The sequence below is a fragment of the Trichogramma pretiosum genome, unplaced genomic scaffold (genome assembly GCF_000599845.2).
Source record: "Trichogramma pretiosum strain Unisexual culture from Peru unplaced genomic scaffold, Tpre_2.0 scaffold2, whole genome shotgun sequence".
Lineage (NCBI taxonomy): Eukaryota > Metazoa > Arthropoda > Insecta > Hymenoptera > Trichogrammatidae > Trichogramma > Trichogramma pretiosum.
Genome location: NW_019641687.1, coordinates 3,036,061 through 3,063,951, shown reverse-complemented (window position 1 = coordinate 3,063,951; position 27,891 = coordinate 3,036,061). Strand labels below are relative to the sequence as shown.

Here is a 27,891-nt window from a genome sequence, read left to right as displayed (position 1 = left end):
GCTTAAGTAATTTTAAATGCAAGATTTATTTATATATAAAAGTGTTTTGCAAAGGTCAACGCACCTGGAGAGAGCAACCGGACAGTGACTCAAGCACTGCGTCAAAAAGATGAGGACGAAATTCGAATTAGTTTAACGGATTGATTCGCAGACCCCTGAAAACCTATGCAACGAAAAGTTCTGTCGTCCGTGCGCAAGACGTTTGTAAATCGAGTAATGGTACGCGCTCATAGAACACGGCTACACCGTTGCCTAGCTTAGCGCACGTTAACCCTTTCTCCGAAAGAAAAAAATCTTTTTCCTGCATTCAGCTGTGGTCTTTGTCTCAAACCCTTTTCTATTTGGTCTAGGCAGGCCAACGCATATACATACACATATACGAAGCGCTTACCAACGTACACTTACACGTACGGTACGTATGTACATTCTATTATTGCCCCAAGGGCTTTTTTGTGCTTTGCCGCGCTATATACATATGAAGCCTGCAAAAGAAAGGCTGTATCGTGTAAGGCGGCCATTAGAAGTAAATACACGCACAAAATTATAACGTCTTGCGGAGAGCGAGAGAGGCTCGATATAACCCTGGCTGGCTCGCGCTCGAGCTAGCATAGAGAGAGAGCGAGTTTTTCCGTAGATTGCATGATTGCCAACGATAAGAATATATAACGTGCAGTGAAAGGTCTCAACGTCGCGTCTGTGTATAAGAGAGTAGAGCGAAAGAGAGAAAATTAAAACGCTTATACGTATAGGAACAGAAACAGCAGCAGCAGCAGCAGCAGCGGCTGCGGCGTAGAGTGAGAGAGAGAAAGAGAGATGGTCTGCGTGAGATAGAAAGAAGAAGACGAAAAGAGAGTAAGGAAGATTTTATATACAGTAATCGTTCGTTATGTATGCACGCAGTGGCGGCGGCTCTCTCTCTCTCTCTCTCTCTCTCGCTCCCTCTCGTGTATATGCTGCAATATACTGACGCGAGATCACGTACTTTTTTTTTATGCATAAGAGAGTATGTATGGGCGCGAGAGCTTCGAGTTTTATAATATGCATCGCTTGTGTTCAATCGCGTGCTTTTTTTTCTCAACTCCTTACCGCAGCGCGGAGCTGAACTTTTGAAAAATTAGTCGGCAAAAAGAGTAATCAGTAGTAAACTCGCGCGACTTTTTCTAAACGAGCACATAGCTATGTACGCGAAATGATTGTGCGACATTTTTTGCCTCGTGAATATAGATAATGCCCGCAAGTGCTAACTCCATGAATATCCCCTCTCGGACTGCGCGACTCAAGCAGTGCCTCCATCTCCTCCTTCTTTCTTTCGCTCGCACAAATACTCGCGCACACACGGACACAGACACACATACTCGGCTCTCTTCTTCTCTTCCTCCTCTTCTTCTTCGTGTTCTGTTGCGTATAGCGTGACCTACCCTATAAGTATTGCTTTCTCGTGCGCGCCTACACATCGTTCACAGCGTGCAAATCTATATGTATATGCCTGCGCCAGCAAAGTTTATTCTTTGTATGTGCAACGAGCGAGTGAGAAAGAGAGAGAGAGAGAGAGAGACAGAGAGAAAGAAAGAGAGAATGAACGGCTAGCGTGACGTTTTTTTTTATCGTACATTGACTCCGTTTAGTTGCAGCAGCAGAAGCGGCCCCGACGCGCTCAACGATACGAGAACGCAGAACTTATCCCGTAACTTCGATAAGATTGCCGCCGCTGCTCTGTATGTACTCGGATGTCCCGCGTGAATACATATGGCTTTTTCTCTCTCGTGCTCTCGTGCGCCAGCTCGGCTTGCAACAAAATAAAAACAACGAATTTTACGAGATATATAATAACGCATTTCGCTGGCCGGAGCATAATAATTCAAAACGAAGAAATGTGGCATTCGCGAGCGACGCTCTGTGTTGTATATAATGTAACTCCTCTGCCGCCGTCGCCGCCACCACATGCATGTGTGTGCGTGAGCATACATACACCAGCTCGAGTGCGTCTCGCGAGTAAAGATCGTTGCCCTTCTAAATATAAAGTTGTGCAAAATCGAATAGTAAAACTTACTCTCGCGCGCAGAGGCGAGCAAGAAAAACAGCGACGTAGATTTGTGTGTAACGTACGTATGCATGTGTGTATAATGTGGCGTCGAGAAAAGAGAGAGAGAAAAACGTGGGGTTCTCGCGCGGAATCACGGAAAATGTTTTCGCCAGTTAATTCCGTGTGATGTTGCCCCATTATAAGCTGCAGTATGCAGCTACCAGCGCAGCAGAACGGCTACGGCCGATGATAAAAATAAATTTCCCAATGATATTCTGAATAATCGGCCTTAATGAACTACCGAGCGAGAGATCTCCGCGGACGATCTCAATTAAATATTTCTTAACGCACTCGGCTCGTCATGTACTTGAATTTACTGGGCAGCGAGGCGCGCGTTTATGTCAATTTTTCCTTCGCTTTTTTTTGCGCTGCGCCTGCCGTATATCTGATTTCGGTCGAAACTTGGTTCGTCTGCAAAAAAACGCGAAACAAGACTCTCTGCCCGCATTCGACGCCCGATAATAAGCAAGAGGAAGAGCAAATAAAAAACGCTGCATTGGCACTTGGCCGTGCTGTCCGTCTATGCTATAAGGGGAACTATCTCGTACTGGGAATGAAAATAAAAAAGAGTCGATTTAGAATCTGGGTCAGGAGTCTCGAGTTCACGTGCACGGCGACGGCCAATGTTGTGCGGAAAAAAATAATCTCATTCGTTTTCTTTCACCGACTTCGTTATTTGCATTGTTGCATACTTTCTTCTCGCTGTATTTTTTTCTCTGACGCCTCTTTTCGATAAGGTCGAGTATGTGTATGCTTTAGAAAAAAATGTAAGGCACTGGGCCAAAGCTGATTCTTTCATTATCGAAATGTACACATGTTTTTTTCTCGTTCGATCTGCTCCAGTAATAATGAACTGGCAATGGCCTTATAATACGTATCGACACATTCGCAATAGGAGGAAAAAAAAATTACGAGCGTACGTACGAACGCGCGAGAAAATGACTTTATTTTTTGACGCGTCCGTGAACGTTGACAATAATTGAATATTGAAAAATTCAAATACGATCTATTGTTACATACATAGGGCAACAAAAACAAAGTAAATACACCATTCGAATTTAAAATACAATTAGCGCGGTCGAGTTTAAGCTCGCTTTCCATGATATCGAAATTACTCCGCGAGCGGCTCTCCATTGTAAAAAATCGTTATTAAAAAAAGTCGAGCGCGCAGTTTATTTGCCTCTGCTCGGCGCGACTCGCTGCATTTCCGAGCGACGCTCGCGCTCAAAGACGAAAAATTGAACGTAAGTTTGCAACTAACGCTTGTGCATATATATGTGTGTGTGTGTGTGTGTGTGTGTGTGTGTGTGGTGTGTATATACGGAGACCCGCGCCTATTTTTAAACCCACTGATGGCTGCATCGCGTTTAAGTTCAACGACTTTGCGCTTGCATACATACGTATACTCGCATACGATGCGTGTGTAAGTATATGCGAATGAGTCAGCAAGCTAGCAGTGGTAGTGGCGCGAAACACAAACGAATCTTGGAGAAAAGTGCGCGCGTATATAAAGAAAAAAGGCAGCGCGCCATTAAGCTCGCTCCACGGCGTGTCTTTCGTTCTGGAAAGGGAAAATTCAATTGCATCTTCTTCTAATTACCTGGCGTAGCTATGCAAAAAAAAGGGACGAGCAGCAGCACACGTGCACACGCGCCGGCGACCATCAACTAATATACGTTCGAGCAAGTTTAAGCATCTGCAGCAGCAGCCGCTGCAGCATCATCATCATTTTGCCCCGCGCGTGGGTGAATATCCTCGAGGAGGAACTCGAGCGCTAGGAGAGAAGAAAGATGGGTTCTAGAGAGAGCTTCTCATTTTCTCTTATCTCATCTTTTCTTCTTCTTCTTCTACTCCTTTTCTCTCTCTCTCTCGCTCTCCGCGTATACATGTGTGTTGCTACGCGCGGCGCACACTAGTTCTTTCTCTCCTTGCAGTATATACGCGCGCAGTAGTGAGCAGCTAAAAAATCATGTGAGCTTAGCCATGAGCTCGCGCTCGCGCCACGTTTAATCTCGCGAAATCTAAGAGGAGGGTTATTAAGAAAAAAAAGCGTCTGTCAGAGAGGAGAGCCGTATGCACTCGCTACAGTATGCACCGCGGCCAGAAGAAGAAGGAGAAAAAGAAGAAGAGAGCCTAGACTTCGGCCTATGTGTGTGTGTAATTACTTTTATAATCTTGCTAATTCAGAACCGGTTTTTCTCTCCTGCACGTATATACCCGCGCGCACCTTATGGGATCCCGTATATACGTAGGAAAAGTTGATGCTCCGCCAAAGGTTCAGTTATATTATATACGTGTTACCTTTATGTGTGTGTGTGCACAAGCGGGAGGCAAAAGACAAAAAATCAGCGACACACACTTGCAAATAATACCCGTCTAGTACCGTCAACATTTCGCATTATATTAATGATGAATCGCTAAAGCGGATAGAACTTTTTGTCATGTCGAGCCCCGTAGGTTCGGCAAATAGGCTTCTTAATTAGCGGAGCCTCTGGACTGGATAAAATACGCTTTTTGTCTAACTTTACGCAGCGCGCCGGCTATTTATATGCTTACACACGCGCGCGCATGGCTGGTGGGCCATTGTATCAGTCAAAGTGTTGAACTATAATGCGGCCAGCGATCTAATAAATTTCTCAAATTCTCTTCGCGACGACTTTTTTTATTCAATGCAAACCAGTTTAGCCAATATTTATTGTACTGCAGCTATCTCGCGACTGACTGAATCACGTAGCTATCGATAGCGCTAATCTAGTATTTATTTTGCGATACTACGAAAAAAAAAAAAAATTGGTCACAATGCTGCTGCTGCTCAATTTCAAAGGAAAAAACAAAACAAATGACCAAGCAGTGGCAGCTTACATCATCGAACGCAAAAAGAATGAGATGCGCGAATTAGCGCATCGCTTATACACGCATAAGCGAAGAGAGCAAAGAAAAGAATCGGCGGCGCCCTCGGTTCACTGGGTCAACGTACTTTTTCGGCAGCGCGTACAAACACTCCTCCTCCTCTTGCTCGCTCGCTTCGAGAGCGCATGCAGTCGCAGTCGTGACGCAATAAGACCCGCTTCTTATTCGCTGCTTTTTTTTCGGCGGCGCTCGGCTCTCTCAGCTGAGTGAGTGCGTCTGTCTTACTTTCGCTCTCGTGCAGGCGAAAAAAATTAAAGGTCGGCCGTTGGCCCGCTGGTCCTACTAGCCGAAATTTTAGTTTCGGAGCGGCACTGCAGCCAACGCAGCCTCCACACGCGGAGGAGAAGAGAGAAGTAGCGAGTGCCAAGGTGGGGAGGAGATATATAGCGTGTAGTAGTCTGTGTATACGTGTGTGTGTGTGCATGCACTGCTCGACGCTAACATCGTGGGTGTCTTAGCCTCGACCTTCCTCTTGGCTCAGCTTGTACGTATATAGTCCTGTACGTATGTGTCTGTGAATGTATATAAACTCGACTCGGCTTCTTCCGCGTGTCTATTCCTTTCCCTGTACACGCGCGAGCGAGCGAGAGGATAGAGTTAGGCCGCGAGCGCCTCGAGATAAGATTCAGGAAGTATGAATGGTGATGGTGCGCTCTGCGCCGTAGAGAGAGAGAATCTTATTAATGTTTGAAATATAAATTTAATTTATCGATTTCGAGCGGGCGCGAGCGTCGTCCGTGGCAAAATTTACAACTGTTGTTTTTCGTAGTAGACGCGTCGCGTGTAAAGCTGCGCGACAAAAACTGCATCTACAGTCGATAAGACTAGAAAAGTACATAAAGACAAGTGAAATGGATGGAAATTTTCGCAATAACAAAAATCGTTAATCTTGAATAAATCAGTGTCTCTGGGTATGAAAAATTCATTCGAGCCGAGTGGCATTTTAATAAAATACAAGGCATATTCGTGCATGTTTCAAAATTTGTTTTTAACCTTGATAAAAAGAAACTCAGTCCGCGACACACATACATATACCTTCGGACCTTCTTATAGTCTTTCTCTCTCCCCCCTCCCTTTGGGTTTATTCTGTACTGCGTATGTATAACATGTAAGCCCTCACATACACACACAGCCAATTGCTATCGAGGACGCGAACGCGTTTTCCGTCTCTTTTTCTCGCGTGCGCACGCGGGCCGGTTTCGCTCGCGTTTACACTCCTATATGCCGCCGCCGTCGTCACTGCCTCCGACCGACGTCGAGTACTTTGTGAATGTGCGTGAGTGTGCGTGTGTATACATGGATGCGTTCAAGTTCAATGATAAACTCACAATTATATGGAAATTTATTGAGGCGGGACCGACAACTTTTTTTTAAACTGGAAAGTTTTTTGTAACTCGACAAGGCGTGGGTGGCTCGTTCTCGTTTTTATTTTAAATAAAGTTTGAAAATATATCGATAAAAAAGCATTTTTTGTCGTCGCCTGCTTCGGAGTCGATATCTTTGGTTCGAAGTCTTGCTCATCTTCATCGCGAGAAAAGCTGAATGAACATCGCCCGGCGACGATGGGTCCATTTCTTTCTACAGTCTAGTCACGATAGGCCGGGTGTACCGTTCCCGCATGCAAAAGCTACACAGACACACACCAACCTACACACACACCTAAACCGAGTAGAAAAGTAAAAGAAGGGATAGGAGCGTAGCTCTCTCGTCGTTGGCGTGCATAAAACACCACCATGGAAAAAAAGTGGAGGGGGGCACTAGAAAAGTACGTACGTGTGTATATCGGCACACATTATAAAGTGCAAAGTCTCGCACACATGTATGCGGCAAGTACGAGAGCTCATACGCAGACACGCACATGCACACACACCGGCAAGCGACCGGCGGGGGAAAAAGTCAGTTGCGAGTTTGCAAAGAAGAAAAGAGAGGCTGGGAAAAAAGGAGGTGGGGGCGTTAGTGCATACAGTATGTACATATATAAGTATTATAGTACATACTCTCTGTGGAGGAGGACTAGACTCTCTCTTCGGGTTTTATAAACTCTCCTCCCACCTCCCCCGAAGTGCAGCACTGCTGCTGCTGCTGCTGCTGTTGCTGCTGGAGCGGCTGCTGCTTCACGTTTGCTAGAAGGCCCCCTTTTCCTCGCCATCCATGAGACATAGGCTCACAGAAGAAAAGAGTGCGCGCCCGCGGGGAGACCGCCGTGTGCCGCGTTTTGTTGTCCTATATATATTTTATACATACTCGAGTCCGTAGTGTGGCAATTGTTGTGACGATAACCCGTCATCCGTCTTTTTCGTCAACGGTTCTAGTGCTATCTCTCCTCGCACTCACGTGTTGGTGTTGTTGTTGTTGTTTTTGTTGTTGTTGACGATGCTGCCATGCACGAGTGTGCAAAGTTTTGCCTCTACGGTCGGTAGTGCGCAAAATTTTGCGGTCTGCAGCGGGCAGAAAATGATGCAAACTTGACCGGCGACTGCACGCAGCAATCATGGACGTGACGAATTTCGGCTGGATTGATAAAAACGGTGTGCCATATATTATTGTGATGACAATGCAACTATCGAGGGACTATTATTCTTGCTGCGGCTAGGCAATTTGCTGTGATTTTTGTTTGTTTTTTGGTTCTTCGTAACGTCGCCTCGTCTGTGTGCGGCAAGGACTTTGCTGCGGCTCTTTTGTTTCGTTTACGTATTGAAAAAAAAAAAACTAGTGATCGAGGAGCAAAAAAAGTTCGACTCTTGAATGCGAGAGAAGAGGATAGAGTGTCGATCTAGGTGAGTTGTCGAAAGGGTGAACTTTCATACTTGTCACCTTTCAATCTTTATACATAAAATGGCGCTCATATTTAAAAGGCAAAGTATACGAGAGTACATGCGACGTGGAATGCGATTATTATTCACATTGGCCTCCGAGGGTCATTCGCACGCGAACTTACACTACGGCGCATTGTGCGTATTCGCAACGAATCGTCGCTATACTTTTTATTCGGAAACTATTAGAGTTTCGCGATAAGCATCGCGTTCATTCATCCCCTCGGCTAGGCGCGTTTCTTCGCGGCGCAAAAAATCGGCCCGGAATTCCCCACTACCCCACATCGTGGTTGCTGAAACAGCTGACGTCTGCATCCCCGAGGGTAGGCAAAGGTAGTCAGAGTTCATTTGGTTTTTGCATAAAAGTCGCGCGACGCTACGAGACAGTCGTGCCGCAGACGGATTAATGACATGTAATACACGGGAGTCGCGGCGCACGAATTCCGGAACGAGGACGACGCGCTCCTCCGAGCGCGAATAAGTGTGTGCGCGAGTGCGTGTGCTGCAATACGAGAGTACAAAATCCGATCGGGCCGTTACGTATGTAGCTCACGAGACGCGATTTATCGATACATGTACGAGTAGCGTGCGGCCACACCAGTTTTCCATATAGGCGCGAGCGCCTAGACAGTATAGAGTGTTACGAGCGAGCGAGAGAGAAAAGAAGCTGCCCGCGAGTTGAGACACGCCGGCCCGCACACTGTATGATACGAGACAGTAAGTTCAAAACTCTTGGCTTTTTCGCCCCTCTCTTTCTCTCCCTCTCTCTTCACTTGTGTTTCGGCTCTTTTCTTTACTCACACACACACACACACACACACACGCAACGCGCGACATTTTCAAAAAAGCGCTTTATTAGATTCCACCTGTTGCTGCTGCCGAGTTTTACGCTGGCTAGCACACGGCCTGCGCCGCCGAATCTCGAGCGCGTGACCCACCCTCTCTGCGTTTTTTCTCTCGGCTGGAGGCCGTGAGAGGAGGGATGTAGCCCCCCGAGTCTGCGCGCGGAAACCCTCTTGCTGGCATTTTTTCGCGCATACACGCATACAGAACGTGGAAAGAGGGCGTTTCGCGCCTCCTGTATGGGTGGAAAGAGTGAGCGAGCTGACCAGTTGGGGGTGTACTCGAAGCTCGAGCGGCCTTTTTTTCACCTATTCGTACTCGATTTCTTTTAGTTGTGTGACATTTAGCATCGAATCGTGCGTTCGACGAGAGTTTTATAACACGTTACGGAAGACGCTATGGAGATTCGCAACCTACAGACACACTCTTCTTTTACCCAAACACTTTTAGAAGCTCGTGGGTGACGCCGAGCGCCGAAACTCGTTCGAAAAAAGGGAGCTCGAGCAGTGACCCACACAGCACCGAATATTGTCACAATAATGTGAGAATATTTTTCCAGTGCCACAATATTGCACAATATTGAAAATATGGCAGAAATATTGCATAAATATTAAAAAAATATAAATAAACTTTTAATATTTCTGCAATATTGTTGAAATATTCTAAAAAAATAAATTATTTCTCAATATTTGATGAATATTGCCTAAATATTACAAATCAATATATTAGAATTCAATATTTCTTGCATATTTCTGCAATATTGAATTATCAGTAAAATTATATGATGCAATTCAATATTGTAGTAACATTGTTGCAATATTTTAAAAAAATAAATTTTATTTCAATATTTGATATATATTGCCTAAATAATACAAATCAATATATTAGAATTCAATATTCCATACATATTTCTGCGATATTGAATTATCAGAAAAATTACATGATGCAATTCAATATTGTGGTAACAATGTTGCAATATTTTAAAAATATAAATTTTATTTCAATATTTGATATATATTGCCTGAATAATACAAATCAATATATTAGAATTCAATATTTCTTGCATATTTCTGCAATATTGAATTATCAGGAAAATTATCTGATGCAAATCAATATTGTGGGAATAATGTTGCAATATTTTAAAAATATAAATTTTATTTCAATATTTGATATATATTGCCTAAATATTACAAATCAATATATTAGAATTCAATATTTCTTGCATATTTCTGCAATATTCAATATTGTAGTAACATTGTTGCAATATTTTAAAAAAATAAATTTTATTTCAATATTTGATAAATATTGCCTAAATAATACAAATCAATATATTAGACTTCAATATTTCTTGCATATTTCTGCAATATTGAATTATCAGGAAAATTATCTGATGCAATTCAATATCGTAGTAACATTGTTGCAATGTGTTTAAAAAATTAAGTTTTTTGATATATTGGATAAGTATTGACTCAATAATACAAATTAATATATTAAAATTCAATATTTCATACAGATTTCAGCAATATTCAATTATCAGGAAAGTTATATGATGCAAATCAATGTTGTAGAAACGTTGCTGCAAGATGTTCAAAAACTACCATTTTTTCATATTATTTACTGAATATTGATATAATAATACGGATCAATATATTAGATTACAATATTCCACCAATACTACAGCAATATTCAATAATCAGAAAATTATATGATGCAAATCAATGTAGTAGAAATGTTGCTGCAATACGTATAAAGAGTAATTCGTTTTTGTTATTTTTAATAAACACCCGTGTAACACCGAAAATTACAACTGCACGTCCAAGAGACTCACTCAGGGTGTGATTTCGCTACAACAAAGCTTGAAACGGAAATAGTTAAATACGCTACACGCAGATAACTCGGCGACAATTTTTGCAACCTTAAGAATGATTTATCTACTGTGCACTTTTGGACTCCGCCGGCTAATGTTGATCACTGGTCGTTGCTGATGTTGAGTTATAAAAAGGGTTCGCTAATCCTGGGCCAATATGTAATGAGTGTGAGGGACTTTTAACGGAACGATATATTGTTATACATTGAATATATAATTTATAAGTAATAAAATGAAAAAAGACTTAAGTAATGAATATTAATGAAAAATTGTGGTAATATTGAATAGAAAACGCAGTTAATTGTTTTTAATTTTTACCTAGTTTTTGGCGAATAGTGAAGCTATTCTAGAATAGTAAAGCTACAGAACGCGTTTTACTTCTTACAGATAAACATTGTTGCAATTTTGTCATAAGATATTTGGAATTGTAGCAGATTTAGTTACATCGACAACATAATAGGTTAATGGCGCAACTGGCAGAGTGCATGACTGGAAATCAACAGGACCCGGGTTCGAATCCACCTCCGATCAACTTTTCTTTCATATTTAATATAAATAATCACAATATTTAACTTCATATTTCTTGAAATAAATAATAACGTATACTTTAACATATATCAAAATAAAAGTAAATTCCCCAAGATAACTAAAGAAAATTAAAAATTCTATTTTGAATTTAATTTCCAAAAACAATTTTAACACAATGTTGATGTAATATTGCCACAATATCTCCTAAATGTTGATGGAAGTTGTAGCAATGATCCATGAAGATTGTCCCAACATTGGAACAACATTGCTGTGATATTTGCTTGCTATCTTAAGATACGTTGTTTTCAGTATTGTAGCAATAAAGTTTATCAACATTGATTGAATATTGTATTGCAACATTGATGGAATATTGTATTGCAACATAAAATGGGCGGACATTTTCGTGTTGCTACAATATGGTATAAATATTGTCATAACATTTACCACAATATTACTGAAATATCATCAATACTCTAGAAATATTTGTACAATATCTAATTGCTGTGTGGGGAGGCTCGGTGAAAAAAACTCGGCTCTCTCCAGTGCAGTGGGTCTTGAGGATCGTGCCACGGTTGGACAAATTTATTTTCGGTTCGAGACTGCAGTGCAGCTCCGCAGTGAGAGTGTACGTATACACGCGAGAATGTGCACTTTTGTCAAGGTTATTTTTAATGCGTCGAGACTGCAACGCAAAGAATATCGCGCATTGAAAGAGAAGAATGAAAAGTATTTTTCGAGCCGAAGAGAGAGAGAGAGAGAGAGAGAAAGAATAAAATAAAAATTGCAAGTACAAGTATTCGAGGAAAAAAAAAGTTGATATTTCTAGGAAGAAAAAATATTTTTCATATATGCTCCGTAGTTGCGTGCAGCAACTAGCTCGTTGCAGTCGAAAAGCCTCGCAAGTATATAACTTGTGTCGAATATCGAAGGATCAATGGACCGCAGTATGTGTGTATGCTAGTCATGAGTCACTGTTCTATCTCGTTTTTTCTTCCTCCTCTTTCTTCTTCTTGTTCTTCTCCACGGCGTCCCTCATTCCAATTCGGTCCGTGCATGTACGCAGTCTTCTGTCCTTCTCTCTCTTTCTCTCGTTCTTTTTACACTCGTATACACACATGCGCTGGCCTGGCGCGCGCGCGCGAGAAAGAGAGCAGAGTAAAACTCTCTTCCACATCCTCGCGGGTACGCGCGCATATAAGTTCCCTTTTTCCGAGTTCAATGACTCTTTATATTCTATGAGTGGAGGAGGGAGCCATGCAACACAGCCAGCCGTACGACGGGTTGTGCTGCGGCTGCTGCTGCCGCTGCCGCTGCCGCTGCTGCTGTTGAAGTTCCAAGTGTCAAGAGAGAGAAAGAGCAAAGAGTCTCGAGGCAGACTCGGTGCGCGGGTGTACATAAACGCATTACGCTCATACGGCGGAGAAAGAACAATGGGATGTGACTTTTTTCGTAAAATCAACGAGATATATAAAAAGAGATTAAGTAGAAGGTCGGTCGATACACCCGTGCACGCACATGCAGGCAGACACTTTGCTTGGGATATTATACGAGTCGCACCGGCACACGTATAAAAAAGCAATTATATAAAAAGCCTCGCGGTTATAATAAACTCAATAAACAAATCGTTAAAGCAGCGCGTTTATCACGAGCATATATGCGCTCACACATACGCACGAAGAGAGCGAGAGAGAGAAAGAGAGAACGAGTGTGTTATCATTATATTAGAGTCCATAGCAGTCTGTCTGCAATCACTCTCCCTCTTGTGCGCCGCATGCAGTACGTACACGGCTCGCTTCAAAAAAAGAAGATATAAAGAAGAAGCGTACGAGCGAGAAAAAAGGTGAAAGAAGAAAGGGAGGACACAACGAAGAAGAAGAAGAAGAAGAAGAAGACGTGGCAACGCGGCGCAGACACTCGCTTCGCGTGTATGTGTAGTGCAACGTCATGTATATATGCAGCATCTGATCTAGAGCGCGCATAAGACTCTCGCGCGCTCATTTCTTTTACTTATTTACCATCGCGAAATAAGCGAAGAAAAAAAAAGGAACGGAAAGAAAAAGGATGGAAAAGGGAGAAGACGTGGCCGTGAAACAAGTAGGCTCTTAATTTATCAAGAAAAAAAGTCGCGCCAACGAAAGAAGGGAGCACGCAGCGAGAGATTAATGCTCGTTGCGATACACCGAAGGTCACACCGATGCCATAAGGGAGAGATGCATTTTAAAGAATAAATAATCGTAATATAAAGGCAGGAAAAATGTATTTTTGTGCTTCAAGGTTTTTTCGAGCCGAGCCATTGCGCGCGCGAAAGCACAGAGAAAAAGAGAGAGAAAGAGAGAGTGCATACATGCATAAGTAAATCAAAGCACAAGTCCAATGACTCTGGCAGTTCGATATATATATATACGTTGCATCGCGCACACATATGTGCACAAAAACAAATAATCTACACGCCAAATGCTTGATTTATGCCGCGCCTAATGAGAAAATTCGAACCTATGCTAATTCTTTGTCTCTCGCCAGTGCAGCTTCTCAATTTAAAAATATCCGCCGAAGATAGTTGAGCCGAGGATTGATAAATTAATTGCTCTCACGCGATGAAAAATTCGCCGCTGCAATGCAATGCACGAGAGGAGATAAATCGAGGCGTACGCAAAAGAAGTAATCCTTCATTGGCGTTCGTTCACCCAAAAAGCCGGCCGTGTCCTCGGCGAATTAATATGGAAAAATAAGAGCGAACCTTTTCTTATCTGGTCCGTCGCGCGGCCGCATGCGAGCTGCAGCGGCCTCTGAGAGTGCGAGAGCTGAACCTGACCTCCGCTGCGCCGCCAACGTCGGCGGTTACTTGCATTCTTCGCGCGCTCGCTTGCGAGCATACGAAAAAAGAGAGTGAGTGCAGCCCGAGTCACGCTCCTGCGTCATTAAAATAAATTAAAGATTATCAGACCCGCTCGGCTCTCGGCCTTCTTTTTATATCATTGCACCAATCGCTTGTTTTTTCCATCTGGTCAACGATCTTCTTTTTTTCTCTTCTTTACTCTTTTTATCTGCCTCTCTTTCTCAGTCTCTCTCTCTCTCTCGCTCGAAAGACAGAGAAAGAGAGTAAGACGAGAGACCGACCTCGAAAAGCCCATCGCTTGCGTCACTTGCAAGTACGTAAATACATCGTTTCTTTTATTCGCGCAGCTCGTTCTGCGAAAATATTCGAGCTCCCGTAGGTTCGTTTGATTGCAGAGTTATTTTTTTTCGCAGCAAACGCGAAAGCGATTCTTTCTTTGTTTCTCAGACGAGAGTCTCAAGGCTAAGCTCGTCTGACTATACCGACTCGTACTACTAATTCTCCGATATCTTAAAATAATTACGATCCTCGTATGCACTTCATTACGAAAACATTCCACATGCCATAAATAACGAAGGTAAAAAAAAAGTTATACAAGTCGAGAAAAAAAGAAGAAGAAATCTGCGCCGCGCAAAAATTCCACGCACGAAGCGAAAAAGGAAAAAAGCGAAGCGCAACCTTCAACCCGTGCAAAAAGTTCAAATTAAATATCCTCTCGCGCTCAGCCGTGTAGCACCGCGACAAATTCGCATTGTCTCTCACCTTGTCGTTTTCGTGACGCGCGAATGGAAGTGCAGGAAAAAAAAAGAAAGAAGGAATGAGACACGGTGCAAGGTCATATAGAGGAGTACACAAAGCTGCTGCTATTACTACTGCTACGACTACTTCTAGTCGCAGAAAGAAGGAGACGCGGAGGAGCACGTGGCGCCGCAGCCGTGAATAATCGAATGCCGAGCGATAATCGCGCGCACAGAGCGGCAATGCCCTCCAGTGCAGAGAGCGAGTACAAATACAGATATAGCAGTTATGTGTGCACACGATCGCGAGCAGATCGCGCGCAAGAAACCTCGAGATTGTAATTTTCGTATCGCCGAATGGACGATTTTTTCCCTTTTTCCCCGTCGACAAAGGCATTTTAATAGCTCGCTTCGTTAACCGAGCCTTAATCGAATTACATCAATAATCTAAAAGAATCATGTTCAACCCTATCTCAATTAATTAAACTATAATAGTCAATTATGCAAATTAACCGCGCTCGAACGTTAACTCGCTCGCATTAACTACTCGGCCTCTAAGGTTCAATGCGCTGTGGGAAAAAATCGCCTCATAAAATTCTCAATCGATCCTAAAGCGCATCGTGCAGGGTTGACGAAATTCAACTAATGTAAACAAAAGTGCGCCGACTTCCTTGTACGATAATCATTAGTCAAACAGAGACTTGCAGCTCGAGTCTCGAGCTTTTCTAAAACGATTTACATCGCTGCGCGCACAGCTCCTTGTCTATAATCTAAAGCGCAGGCGAACTTCCCAAGCAGCAACTAAACACACATAGACACACACTCGCTCGCTCGCTCGCTCGGGTGCAGAGCTACAAACAGCCGTGAGTCGCACGCACCCGTGGAGAAAAGAGAGACGAAGTGCTAAGAGCTTAAAATATATGCTAATAATAGGCTTGTAAAATTATAATCATCCACGCAGCGCTACTGCGCTTGCTGTGTGTGCATATACTACCTGCAATTACCGCCGAAAACAATTACTTTTATCGCGCGCATTGCGCGTTCTTATATACGCAAACAGACATCAGCAGTCGTATAATTACATGTTGATTTTCTGCGCCGCGGCGATGGCGAGGAGTATTTTTTGCGACCGAAACATCCGTAATGCACGATGATGACGACATCAATCGATCGTTAAGGGAATCGCCGTGCGCAAAGAAAAGCCGCAGCGGTAGTAACGATAAATCAGTATCGCGCGCGATCTGTCGACCTACATACAAACGTATATAGTCGAGGCAGCAACTTACACCCCCAAAAAAGTCACTCTCTCTCGCGCGAGCACACAAGTAGCTCCGTGTCTCGCTCGCCCCATCTTCGGAACCAGTTTGCGGTGCGTATACGTATACACACACACGGCGGCGGCGGCGACGTACCAGTCACGTACGGCAGATATAGCACTTCCATAAGAAAAGACATACGTATTTACGTGTATATAGACGTAGTGTTTACAGGCGTGCAGTGCACACACACATACACATTCACGTACCGAGTTCTCGCACGTGAGACAGACGTGCGCGCGCGTGTGCCATTGAAGAGAACCGAGTGACTCTCTCTCTCTCTCTCTCTCTTCCTCTCTTTTGCGCTCCGCGGAAATTATAGTAACCCATTATCGCGACGTCGCGCAAGGAATTTACTTTACAATGCGCTTTCACCCGTCCGCCGCACGGTTATACACAACTCCGTTGTCTAGACTGCACACACACACATACTCACGGCTGCACTTCTTGCTGTATATACCGTGTATACACATTCGCGTCACAGCTTGTAATACTAATTGAGCGATGATTTCTATTGCGTAATAAACTATAGCCGCAGACTCGCGAAAATCAACGCAGTGTTGTTCCGAGCTTTAGTTTTGAAGATATTTTTTCTACATCCTGACAAGCTTTTGCCCCAAGACAGTATATATCGTTATATTTGCGAGCCTATAAGCTGTATGCAATAGGTGATTTACAACGCTTTGCCCCATGCGCACGCGCGAGACTCTTCTCCTTTTTTATTGGTCTTTTAGTTTCAATTTTATGAAGGTTCAAGGCAGATTTATACTTTGTTGCTCTTTCTCTCTCTCTCTCTCTCTCTCTCTCTCTCTCTCTCTTCCCCGGAGGTTTTATAGTAGACGTTTTCTAGGAGCTCGCAAGCTAGAGAGATACTTTTATAGGTTGCTGCCGAGCAGCAACAACAACGGCATCAGCAGCAGCAGCAGCAGCAGCAGCAGCAGCAGCAGCAGCAGCAGCTCTTTTTGTGGTTTATCACATTGTTTCGCTCGCTCGTTTTTATTGCCCACTCGAACGATCGACTCCGGGCTCGTGCGGTGCGCGCTCACTCGCCAGAGCGACATCGATAAGGTTGTAAAAATTTTAACGGAATAATAATGTTATTATTAAAACGACTTATGCGATAATCCGCAACAATAATTGTCGCGCGAGGGAGCGCAACCGAGAGGCGCAAAAAAAGGCCGCCGAGTCGAAATTGTCGTATACGATAAATCGATATCTTCTCGCGTTGTGCTCGCGCGCGCGTCCTCGTCTTGTTGTCTCTCCTTCTCTCGCTTCGTTTCAACATGTGTATGTACTGTACAGCTCACTCGAGCGTACATACAGCGTATACATATCGAGCAGCTCGAGTCGAAGCTCCGAACATTCTTTCTTATCTGGAGGTTGATTTTTTTTTCTCGCGCCCCTTATCAGACGCGCACATTGGAAAATTTTTCACACTATCTGCGCGCTACTATAAATTGACTATATGCTGCTCGCTAAAAAAGAAACGATCAATCGTAGGGTATACTTTTAACTGTAGTCTGGAAAAACTAACTTCCAAGCTCGCTCGCACAGATCGGCGTCTTGGAGCAGCGAGTGCCCCGTAAAAATTTTCATAGTCAATCACCTTGTCACACGTGCACAAAAGCCTCATTTGTGACTCTCACAGTTCTATATACGTGCATACATCATGCATGTAACTTGATAAACAAATGAGACTTGGCAACACGGCTGCATCAGTGCTCGAAGAGAGAAAGAGCAAGTCTTATATACTTGCAGTACGAACAGAGAGCCAAGGTCTGCCGGCGTCGTATAATATATTTATTTTTATTTTATATCAATTTTTTTTTCTTTTTCATAATTTTTTTTTGCTGCGTGCTACAGCAGCGTCTGTGCATGCGCGAGATGCAGAAAAAGAGCGTGCTGCGAAAGAAGAAAGAAAGAAGACAAGAGAATATACGTATACGTGTATATATATAAGCATTTGCTTATTGCCTCCTTTTCTGTCTTCTCCTCCTTCGCGTCCCGAGGCACTTTTTTCATCCGAGCCTCTGTGTGTGTGTGTGTGTATGCGTCTTGACTATATACACGTTTAAAAAGGAATGTGGCATATACAATTATTTATTCATGCTCAGTACTTTTTTCAAGAGTAATTTTCTTCGATTTTGATTAAATTTAATACTCCAGATTTGAGGTAATTCCATGCTCGCGCGAATAAAATCTCATTAAAACGCTCGCGCGCACGAGCGATCCATATTTCTGTTAATGCTTAGCGATTCTCCGCTGGTTTTTTCCTACTTATGCACACACACTTATTATAAACGTATATACACACACAGGCAATCTGAGCAAGCACATTAAAACACGCTTTTCGCGTACAAAGTGCGCGCCGACCATAAAGCGCGTCCTAGACAACTAATATATATACAGCCTCCTACGGTTGTACGGCTAGTCAGAAGCGGCGAGCTGAAAAAAGAATACCGAGGCAAAAGTACAAGCCGCCACAGCGTGCAGTCTCTCTTTCTCTCTCTCTCTCTCTCTCTCTCTCTCTCTCTCTCTCTCTCTCTCTCTCTCTCTAGGAGAAGATGTAGCCAGCCACGCTGCGCGTCTTTCTTTTTCTCTCCACCTCCGCAAAGAATAAAGAGAGGCGCAGCAGCAGCAGCAGCAGCAGCAGCAGTACATACACGTATTTTCCTTGCGCGCCAGCTTCGCCTTCGTCTTCGTCTTCTTCTTCTTCTTCCTCGCTTCTTTTGACTTTTATTTTTATATATATGCAACGCGTAAAAAAAAGGCTGCAACGAACTGTTCTCTCTCTCTCGCTGCACACAGAAGAAGAAAAAATAAAGGAAAAGAAGAAACGAGGAGGAGAAGGGGAGGCCTCGCTCGTTCATTGCCCATGGTCAGTAATTTCGAGTCAGGGGGTATGAGTGTACGTGTACGCGAGTACGTACCATAACACAGCGCGAGAGCTAGCGCAAAGAGAGGCGAGAAATGGCCTTCGAATGCTCGTTCTTTTTTCCACGGCCCTTAGCCTCTCCTCCATCTTTTCTCGCGCGCAGAGCTTTATTTATATCAGGGGCTAGCGCACTGCAGATGCATACTTGAAAATATATACACACACACACACACACATACGTATAGCATATACACAATATACATGTATATATATTTACCAACAGAGCAGGCCGCGATCGGCCCCCTGCGCATAAACGCGTGATTTATTCTCGGAAAAGTGATCGCCCGAGCCGAGCGAGTCCGAAGGTTTTCTGGCAACAATTTTTTTCCAGCGCTCGCGCGTTTCACTTTCGGTTAACGCGCGCTCTGTGATTTCTTTTATTCGAATAACCGATATGAAGTGCGAAGAGACGAGTTGTTATACTGCACGCTTGAATTTTATTGCACGGCTTTGAAGCAGAGAGAAAAAGAAGAAGCTCCGAGAGCCGAGAGTACTTGGCCGCTTCTTTTTTTGCTTTTCGAGACCCGAGTTAGCGATGCAGTGCGCGCTTTATGGTTTTAAAATGCGAATAAAACTCACTCAGCTCGTAGTAAAAAGCAAATAAATAAATAAACCCCATCGCTTCGTGGCTTACGAGGAATTTTTTGAAAAAATTATGATTCTGCACAAAAAAGTCGATGAAATTATGTGCAGCGCTGATGCACCGAGCTCTCTCGCTCTTATCTGAGAGCTGCGTCAGGCAGATATTAACGGCAGCCATAATGGATAATAGACGTGCCGATTTTTTTCGCTCTTCAAACGCTGTTCTATATTTTCAATCGGCCGCATGAATCAATTATCGATACACAAACTACTCGAAACGCCAGGAAATATTTCAAAAGTCACAAGTTGTTTGTTCAAAAATTTTTATGAGCACTTATCAGATTGTTAATGAAACGGGAAATGCGAAAAATTGCCACGATAACGAGATCTTCCTTAAGAGCGGAAGAGGACAGATCTTGGTTCGATCATATCAATTAGTATTTTTTTATTATAGTAAAGTGGAAAATTATGAAAAACCTTGGAAAATAAGACCTCGAATTGCCCTGCACTCGATACGAAAGTCACTTTAGTGAATGAAAAAAACCATAACGAAAAAAAACACAAAACGACGACGTAAACAGAAACGAAGATTATAAAGTTACTTTTCGCCCCAAAACAATATAATCCTCGCTGCAAGTCGCTTCCGGATTTTCCGACCGCAGCGCTAACTGTCCGCTAAGCTCAGTGATGCATCATCATCATCATCATCATCATCATCATCGTATCCAATCGATGCGCGCCTCAGAGCGTATTTTTCAAGCCTCTCCTTATCTCAGCGTTCGCTTTTCGCACTTTTTTTCTGCCCGAAGAGGCCTAGCCTGCGCTACGGAGTGTGTCTAGCCTAGAATAAGTTAGTTCGCGCCGAGCTATGGCGCACGCCAACGTCATGCGACCGCGCGTTTTTGCGTACGCGCTGCGCTATCGTTTTCTACATTTTTTTTAAACTCGTCGATGTTGTTGTTGTTGTTATTTTTTTTTAAGCCAACGAGCTGTGATAAATGTGATTTCGTGAAGCCAAATCTTGGATAAAAATCGTGAATAATACACGCCTACACACCAACTGCATACACACACCGATACACAAGTGAAAAACTGACTCGAAGCCAAAGGAAGTTTTGGCAAACGAAGCGTTTCGATAGTGATCAGCCGTACTTATGCTCCTTACGCGACTTGGTCAAGGAGCGATCAGCCGATTTTTGCCGAGGCTAGACATCCAGTGAAGTAGGATGTACGCCACGAGCGGCGAGGCACACGGTGCCTGGACGCCTCCGGTCGGGCCGAGCGCCGCGACGCCGCCTCCTTCTCAGCTGCAGCTGGACGAGTCGACGAGCCCGACGACCACCTCGACGACGGTAGCGGCCACATCCTCGACGAGTGACGTCGGCCATCATCAGGTGACACGGAACTATCATCACCCCAGCTCGTACGGAGCAGCGGCCACGGCAAATGCAGCCCCGACGTATCACCACTTGTCGCCGCATCTTCCTCCTACTACGCATCATCATCATCATCATCACTTGGCGCCTCCCCATCAGGTAATCAGCAGCAGCAGCAGCAGCAGCAGCAGTAGAGGCTGCTTCGGGGGCACGGCGATGCCCTCGAGAGATTCGCCGAGCCGATCAATGAATTAACGCTGACCGCGCGCCCTGTAGCGCACTCTCGACTTGCTCTCTCTAAGCTATTTGTAGACCAAGTTCAATTGAATCGCGCCGGCGACTTTTATCAGATATGTATCGAGCATTGATGTAGCATAACTATGAGGTACCGTTTTATTTTCCTCTCGCGCTCGCGCATCCTTTAGCGATGCAGTGTATGCAGCAGCAGCAGCGTAGCCCTATTCATACCCGTCGCTGCCGCCGCCGCAACACAATAAAACGAGCAGCGCACATATTCTATGTATCGTAAGCAAGAAAGAAGGAGTATGGTAAAGTTAAAAAAGGAACGTAATTCCATTGTGCACGCCATGTATAAAAGAAAATTCACTCGGCCTTTTTTGCATCGAGGCGAAATAAATGGGAAAAAAACACGACGATCGACCCGTAGCGTATAGATAAAGTCCCATGTTGTACACGCCAAAGGAGTTAAGCAGATGGTCGAGAACACACACAACACACACACACACGTACACAAGCACGTATACTAGCATACGCATATCGATATAATTAACGATAGATCAGCTTTGGTGACGCCAGCGACCACCCCTTTTACTTCTTTCTTATATATACTCCCGCACCGAGAGATTATTTCTTTTTTCCTCCGCAGTCGATTCAACTCTCTTACACAAAAAAGTGTGGCTCTGCACGCGATGTAGTATGTGTATACCAGTACAGTCGTAGGATGTGGCTGATTGTTACAAGTTGCTTCTCTTTTTTTTGCGTCAATCCGCCAACATAATGGAACTAAGACACGAGAGGGAAGCAAAAAATTCGGTCGATTGTACGTGTGTCGGACAAAACTCGTTTTTATTATTCTTTATCACACACGTTCGATGAAGAATATAAGTTTGTAATGACTCGCGCAACTCTTTTATATATATACGCAACATTCCTGGCATATATAGGTATAGAGCGAAGGCCGCGCGCAGCCGTCGACGCGTCTCGCGGTGTGGTTTTACATAATCCACGAAGAAAAACGACACCCAAGAAAGAGTAAGCGATCTTGTGTGCGCTCCGAGACACCGACACGCGCACACAGATGCACACAATCTCTGTACACACACACACACACACACACACACACACGTAGAGAGAAGTGCGGACCGCGTATGTCAAGTCAGCCAATTGACGTGTGGCGGTAGCGGATCCTCCCGCGAATACTATGACTTTTCGAAACTCTGTGTATGTATGTATGTGCTTGGCTCGGATACTCGCTATGTACGAGCGATCGAGTTGCGCCCCTTTACCGATGTGCACAGCTCTTACGGTACACGACAATCTTAAAGCCTGCGTGCGGTGTATCGCGAATGGAGCAAAAAAACTCGACGCGCGTATTTGATCGATAGGGTGTAATTCGTGGAAAAACCGATGTGACCGCTCGATAATCGAGCGTAACGAGTTTCTCGCTCTCTTTCCCTCTCCCTCTTTCTCTGAGTCTCACACGCAATACATTTTCGGCTTAAATGTTCGCTATTGTAACGCAGGATAATGATTTCGCGTCCGGGCTTTTACCTATTTTAAATGAAAACGATACGATTTTGATGATGCAGCTGAGTGATTGTGTCACTCGAAATACGTCGACGGTGAGAGCAAGTTTATTGAAACTTTGTCCGTTATGTTGCTGCATATTTTACGCCAAATGAATGAATTACCAACAATAGTAACATAAGGCCTCAGTTCGTTGCTCGAAATTTTGCACTCTCCAGTTGATTACGAAAGTGACTGATAATCATTACGTACACGCGAACAAATTAGATCATGATATTTCGTTTGATATTTAACGAATAGGTAAAATTGATCTGACCCACTGCTCTACGCGGCCGTATTTAGAACATTAATGCATCAGCACTAAAGAGAATTTTCGCAATTTTGCTTTATCCAATTATAAAGTATTGTGCGCGCGGAGCAACTCCTCGCTGCTCTGCCGCCGCTATAGATTATGTCAAAGGTTATCGTGGACACAGTCCGACTAGCTTAGAAGTTGTACAATATAAACAACGTCGCAATCTCGCGGCTATTTCGATCTCGAGCTTCGTGGCATGCGTGCAAATCGAGAGTAAAAACGACAAAAGATGTCACCATCTCGATCTGTACATTATACACACACACACACGAGTATATCACCTTGAACGAAACCGGAAATGCGCATCGCGTGTCCACCTCGCAAGCGAGCTCGAGCCATTGTGCAACTTGGCGTTAAATTACCCAGCGTTTATACGTTTAATTACCCTCCACCTCGCGTTTCTTCTTCTCCTCGAGTCTCGAGCTCAGGGCGTGACAATGTGTGTTATATACTCGAATTTTCCTGCGTAAGTACACGCACATAAGCATGTGGCGCATAGGAAATTCACGAAACACGTCCGTCCGAATTACACGGCGCTGTGCCTGTAGAATGAGAGAAGGAAGCTGCAGCAGCAGCAGCAGCAGCGCCACGTGCGTCGCGCTCGTATATACTGCTATACAGCAGCGTATATGCCTGCGCTTGTATCCATTTGTCTAGCTTTCCCCCCCGCAGGTCCTTCGATGCATCTCGGCTAGTCGTGCCCGTATACACGAGGCACTGCATAGCACAGACGACGCACGTATAAACGAGCTTTTCCCTTAATTCACGCGCTCGCAAGTCTCTGTACAGAATAGAGAGTGAGAGAGACTGCTGCGGTGTACTACATACACGTTCTGCGTACTGCTGCAGTCGTCCATCCGACGCAGCGAGTGAGCTAAGGCATTATAAGGCCCTCGAGGCATTAAAGCTGCAGTGTGAGAGGAAGCAGTAAGAGGAGGAGGAGGAGGAGAAGGTGGAGCGACTACAAGGGACAGTCGATAATTTTGCGCGCGTGCCCTGGCGTTGTAAAGCCTCTCTCTCTCTCTCTCGCTACTCGTGCTGCGCCGGACCACGTCGTCGTCCACCTACCTACATACGTAAGGGACGAAATTTGCCGATGCGACGAATTTGGCTAGCTCTCGGAGATTGCCTCGTTTAGATTCGTGCTCGCAGATATAGCTCTCGATTGCAGATATGCGTCGCAAAGCAGCGGCGGCTCTATCGGGGGCGTATTGTTCCAAAGGCTATCCCGTCCAGCCCAGAGATCTCACTCCTTTGTGTTGCACCTAGACTGCAGCTTTTAATTGCTCCGCTGGGGAATGACGCGATGACAATTACTTTATACTCGCACGCACGCGTATATGCATCCTCTCGCGCGCGAGTTTACCGCGCGCGTGAGACGATAATAACAAGAGTAGATATATGCACGACGAGCGAAAAAATCGCCCGACAGCGGGAGAATTACGATGCGTAGGAGAGCCAAGGGCATATGCCTGGCGAGTCCAGTCTGCGCAGGTGAGCCGAGAGAGAGAGAGAGAGAGAGAGAGATCTTCTTTATGCGTATGCCTTCGAAATGCTAACGATCCCTTTCTACCTTTTTTCGAAAGAGTAAAAGAAAAAGCCTGTGCGTTCGGTACGAGCTATGCAAATTCACGCAAGACCGGCTTTTGGAGCGTATTTTTACCTCTTTTTTCCCCCTATACCTTCTCGCTGCTCTTGCATACGCTAAAAAATACATTAATACGAAAAAAGAGTTATCGCTTAAAAGCTCATCAAGCTTAAAAAACGCGCGAATAATAATAAAGTCAAGCTCTATAATTAACAAAACAAGCTTGTAGTGCAGAGAGTGGGTAATAAACGCCTCGTAAAAAGCATCGTGCAAGTGGCGGTGTGTGGTGGTGGCGGCGGCTGTCGCGCTGCTGCTGCTGCTGCTGCTCCCTGCTGATGAGGGAAACTTAAAAAGTCGTAACTAAAGTAAAAGGAGTAGAGAAGAGAAAAGTATGTGCTAGAAGTACTCGTGGCCGAGGTTTTTTTTATGCTCCCTTCCCCTCGCTCTCGCGACTTCTTCTTCTTCTTCTTTGCGCTCCGAGAAAATACAGCACCATCCGGTCATGTCACTTGATATATTTTTCCATTATTAAGGACATTAAGCCGCAGTGGCCTGCGGCTAAGCTATGATTCTTTTTCACCGCTCGTTATGCGCTCGTATGAACGCGTCTATGTGTGCCTGTGTCTCTGCGTGTGCGAGTGTGTCCGGCGCATTTCTCTTCGTTCACCTTTTTTCTGCGGGGGCGATAAATCAGCAGTGAAAAAGATTCTTATGGCTCTTTGCGCGCTCGCCTAATTTCTCTGCACAATTTTACTCGCGTCTTGGCTTGGGCTGATAAAAATTTTTGATTAATGTTGCACGACTGCGACGATATGCGGGCTGTATTTTTGGACGGAAACGCATTTCAGCTATGCGTGTAATTTTAAGAAAAACTTGCTCTCATTGTCGCATTTAATAAGCACGACAAGTGCAGTCTTTTTAAATAAGGAAACTTAAAAATCTTAGGATATTGCGATTCGAGACAAAAAAAATTAATTTATTTTAAAAAGGTATATTATAATAATACCACGAGCAGATGTTTCAGTCGTATTTAGAAAAATATCAAGCAAAAAACTTGTGCGTTAAATTAGTAGAAACACTTTAACGGATATGCGCAATGGCTTCAAAGTATCAAAAAGCGCAAAAAATTCTATGAAAAGAATCTGTTTGCCGAGCGGTAAAGAAAAGAAGAGAGTGGCCCTCGCGAGCTCAAGTTTAACACAAGCGCATCCGCATACATACGGATGAAGCAGCGAGATGTAGAAAAAATAAAAAAGGCTAAACAGGCAAGAGACGGAATCGCATACAGGCATACGTACACACTCGCGTATACCTATAAGAGAGAACAGGCTTTTTCTCTCACGGGAATTAAGAGTCAGGGATGCTGCCGCTGGTCCGATCACGAACCCCCTTCAACCCTTTCCTCCCTCCTTCTCAACTCTCTCGGTTTCTTCTTTTTTGGCTTGAAATCATTTTCCCCCGTGGGATCTACAAGCAGTGATGGTAAAAAAAAAACGAGCGAATGGATGAAAAAAGAGATGAAAGGGGTGACGTTCGACTCGAAGAAGAAGAAACTTGAGAACCTTCTACGACAATTTCAATTCTTTTGCCCGCGTGCGCTGCGATTTATATATACGTATATACCTGATATATATAATATGCTCTTGTTCGTTTTTCTTCCAAGGCGAGAAAAGAGGCTAAGATTCTTAAAACTTCGCTCACGACGCTCGAGAGAGATTTTTCGATTTTAATTACAGTTTTAACATATTTTAATAAAATCCCGTTGAGCTCTTGGAAAGGCTAGCCCATTCTCTCGGCTCGATCTCTTTTTAAGGTTCTTACACGCTACGACGAGCTTTTTAAGAGCTTCAGCCCGAGTGACTGGAGATTTCAAGAGATTTGCAATAAAATTATGATAATTGTCGAAAAGGGTTTGAAAAAACTGCTCTCAACGCCATGATATATCGAACGGGCGCGCGGGTATCGTTTTTCAATCTCATAAATATAAACCATCAACGCGTCTTATCTTTTTTTTCTATGCCCCTTCCTCCAGCCACCCACGCGCGCGTCTAACCCTTTCGATTCTAATCCCGCGAGCACGAAGCGCAACACCTGTTCGACTCCTCCGCTGTTTGCAGTGCGCGCTCGATTCTCGCTCCTTTTTTCTCTTCAAGAGAAAGAGAGTCGAGCCCTTTTGTACAGCACACGGACTACCGCTGTTGAGCGAAATTGAGAATCAGTCTTGCGGGATACTCGATAGGCGCCGGATTGTGTTGTATTCCTTTTGCCTGGGTAGTACTTTTGTTTTGTCGATGTGGGTCAAACTATTATCGAATATGACCTGGTAGGAATTTTTACTTATTTTTACCTCGTCGCATGCATGTCTTGAGTGTCAGTCAGTAAGCTTGAAATAATGCACGTAATATAAATGTATAGCGATATAGCGATGGCCAATTTCCGTCTGTGTATCGCACCGCTTACGCCTCATTCTTATCCTGGAAATTGGTCATCAGCGCGATTTACGTGTCGCAAGAGCACAGCATACCAACTAATCGCGGCAGTATTTCTCGCAGATCTTCATGCACAAGAACGCCATGCAGATGCACGCACGAGAACTGGGCGCCGCCGCGGCGAACGCCCTCGGCGCTGCGGGCAGGGCTGGACCCGGTGGACCGGGCGGGGTTGGCGCAGCTGCAGCGGGCCTGGCTGGACTAGCCGGTGCCGGTGGTCTGGCCGGCGTCGGCGTCGGCCCCGGCGGCATGATAACCGGCAACGAGGTCAAGCCTCACCAGTGCCAGCAGTGCCTCAAATCATTCTCGAGCAATCACCAGCTCGTCCAGCACATCAGGGTGCACACCGGCGAGAAGCCCTACAAGTGCAGTTACTGCGATCGCAGGTTCAAACAGCTCAGCCACGTGCAGCAGCACACGAGGCTCCACACCGGTAAGTACCGTGCACATATATTACACATAGCCAAAATTTGCTCTCCTTGTACTCGTCCTCTTCGTCAGCTCATGTGTGGATAATTTGAGGATATAACTCGGGGTACGCTTTGTCCATTCAGAAAAATTGAATAAAAAAGTCGTATTCAATTAATAGCGACACTTAATCCCTCGTGCGACGTGCAGCATATTCATGGAACACGACACGGACTAAAAAGGGAAAAAAGCGACGTGCCGTGTATATGAGATATAATCTAACTGCTGGTGTCATGCCGTAATGAAACGGATTAAGATTAATGAAACAAATTTTTCCGCGCATTCACTTGAGAGCCCGACTCGTCTAAAGCCCGAACATGTTGTCCGAGCCCCGAGGCTGCCAACACACAGCTACTGGACCCTCGAGAAAGAAATCTCATTCGCCCCCTTTGCGCAAA

General features: G+C 44.5%; 1 protein-coding gene across 8 annotated transcripts in view; it reads left to right on the top strand.

Annotated features, from left to right (window-relative positions):
* LOC106658981 (zinc finger protein 853-like) overlaps positions 1 to 27,891 on the top strand; it is an 82,003-nt gene that overhangs the window by 19,929 nt on the left and 34,183 nt on the right. For 7 of the 8 annotated variants that reach the window (XM_023461371.1, XM_023461372.1, XM_023461370.1 and 4 more), the window contains exon 4: positions 27,077 to 27,458. In XM_023461371.1, coding sequence (XP_023317139.1) covers positions 27,077 to 27,458 — 382 coding nt within the window. The remainder of the gene's footprint in view (positions 1 to 27,076; positions 27,459 to 27,891) is intronic. The other variant, XM_023461375.1, reaches the window with a different exon arrangement.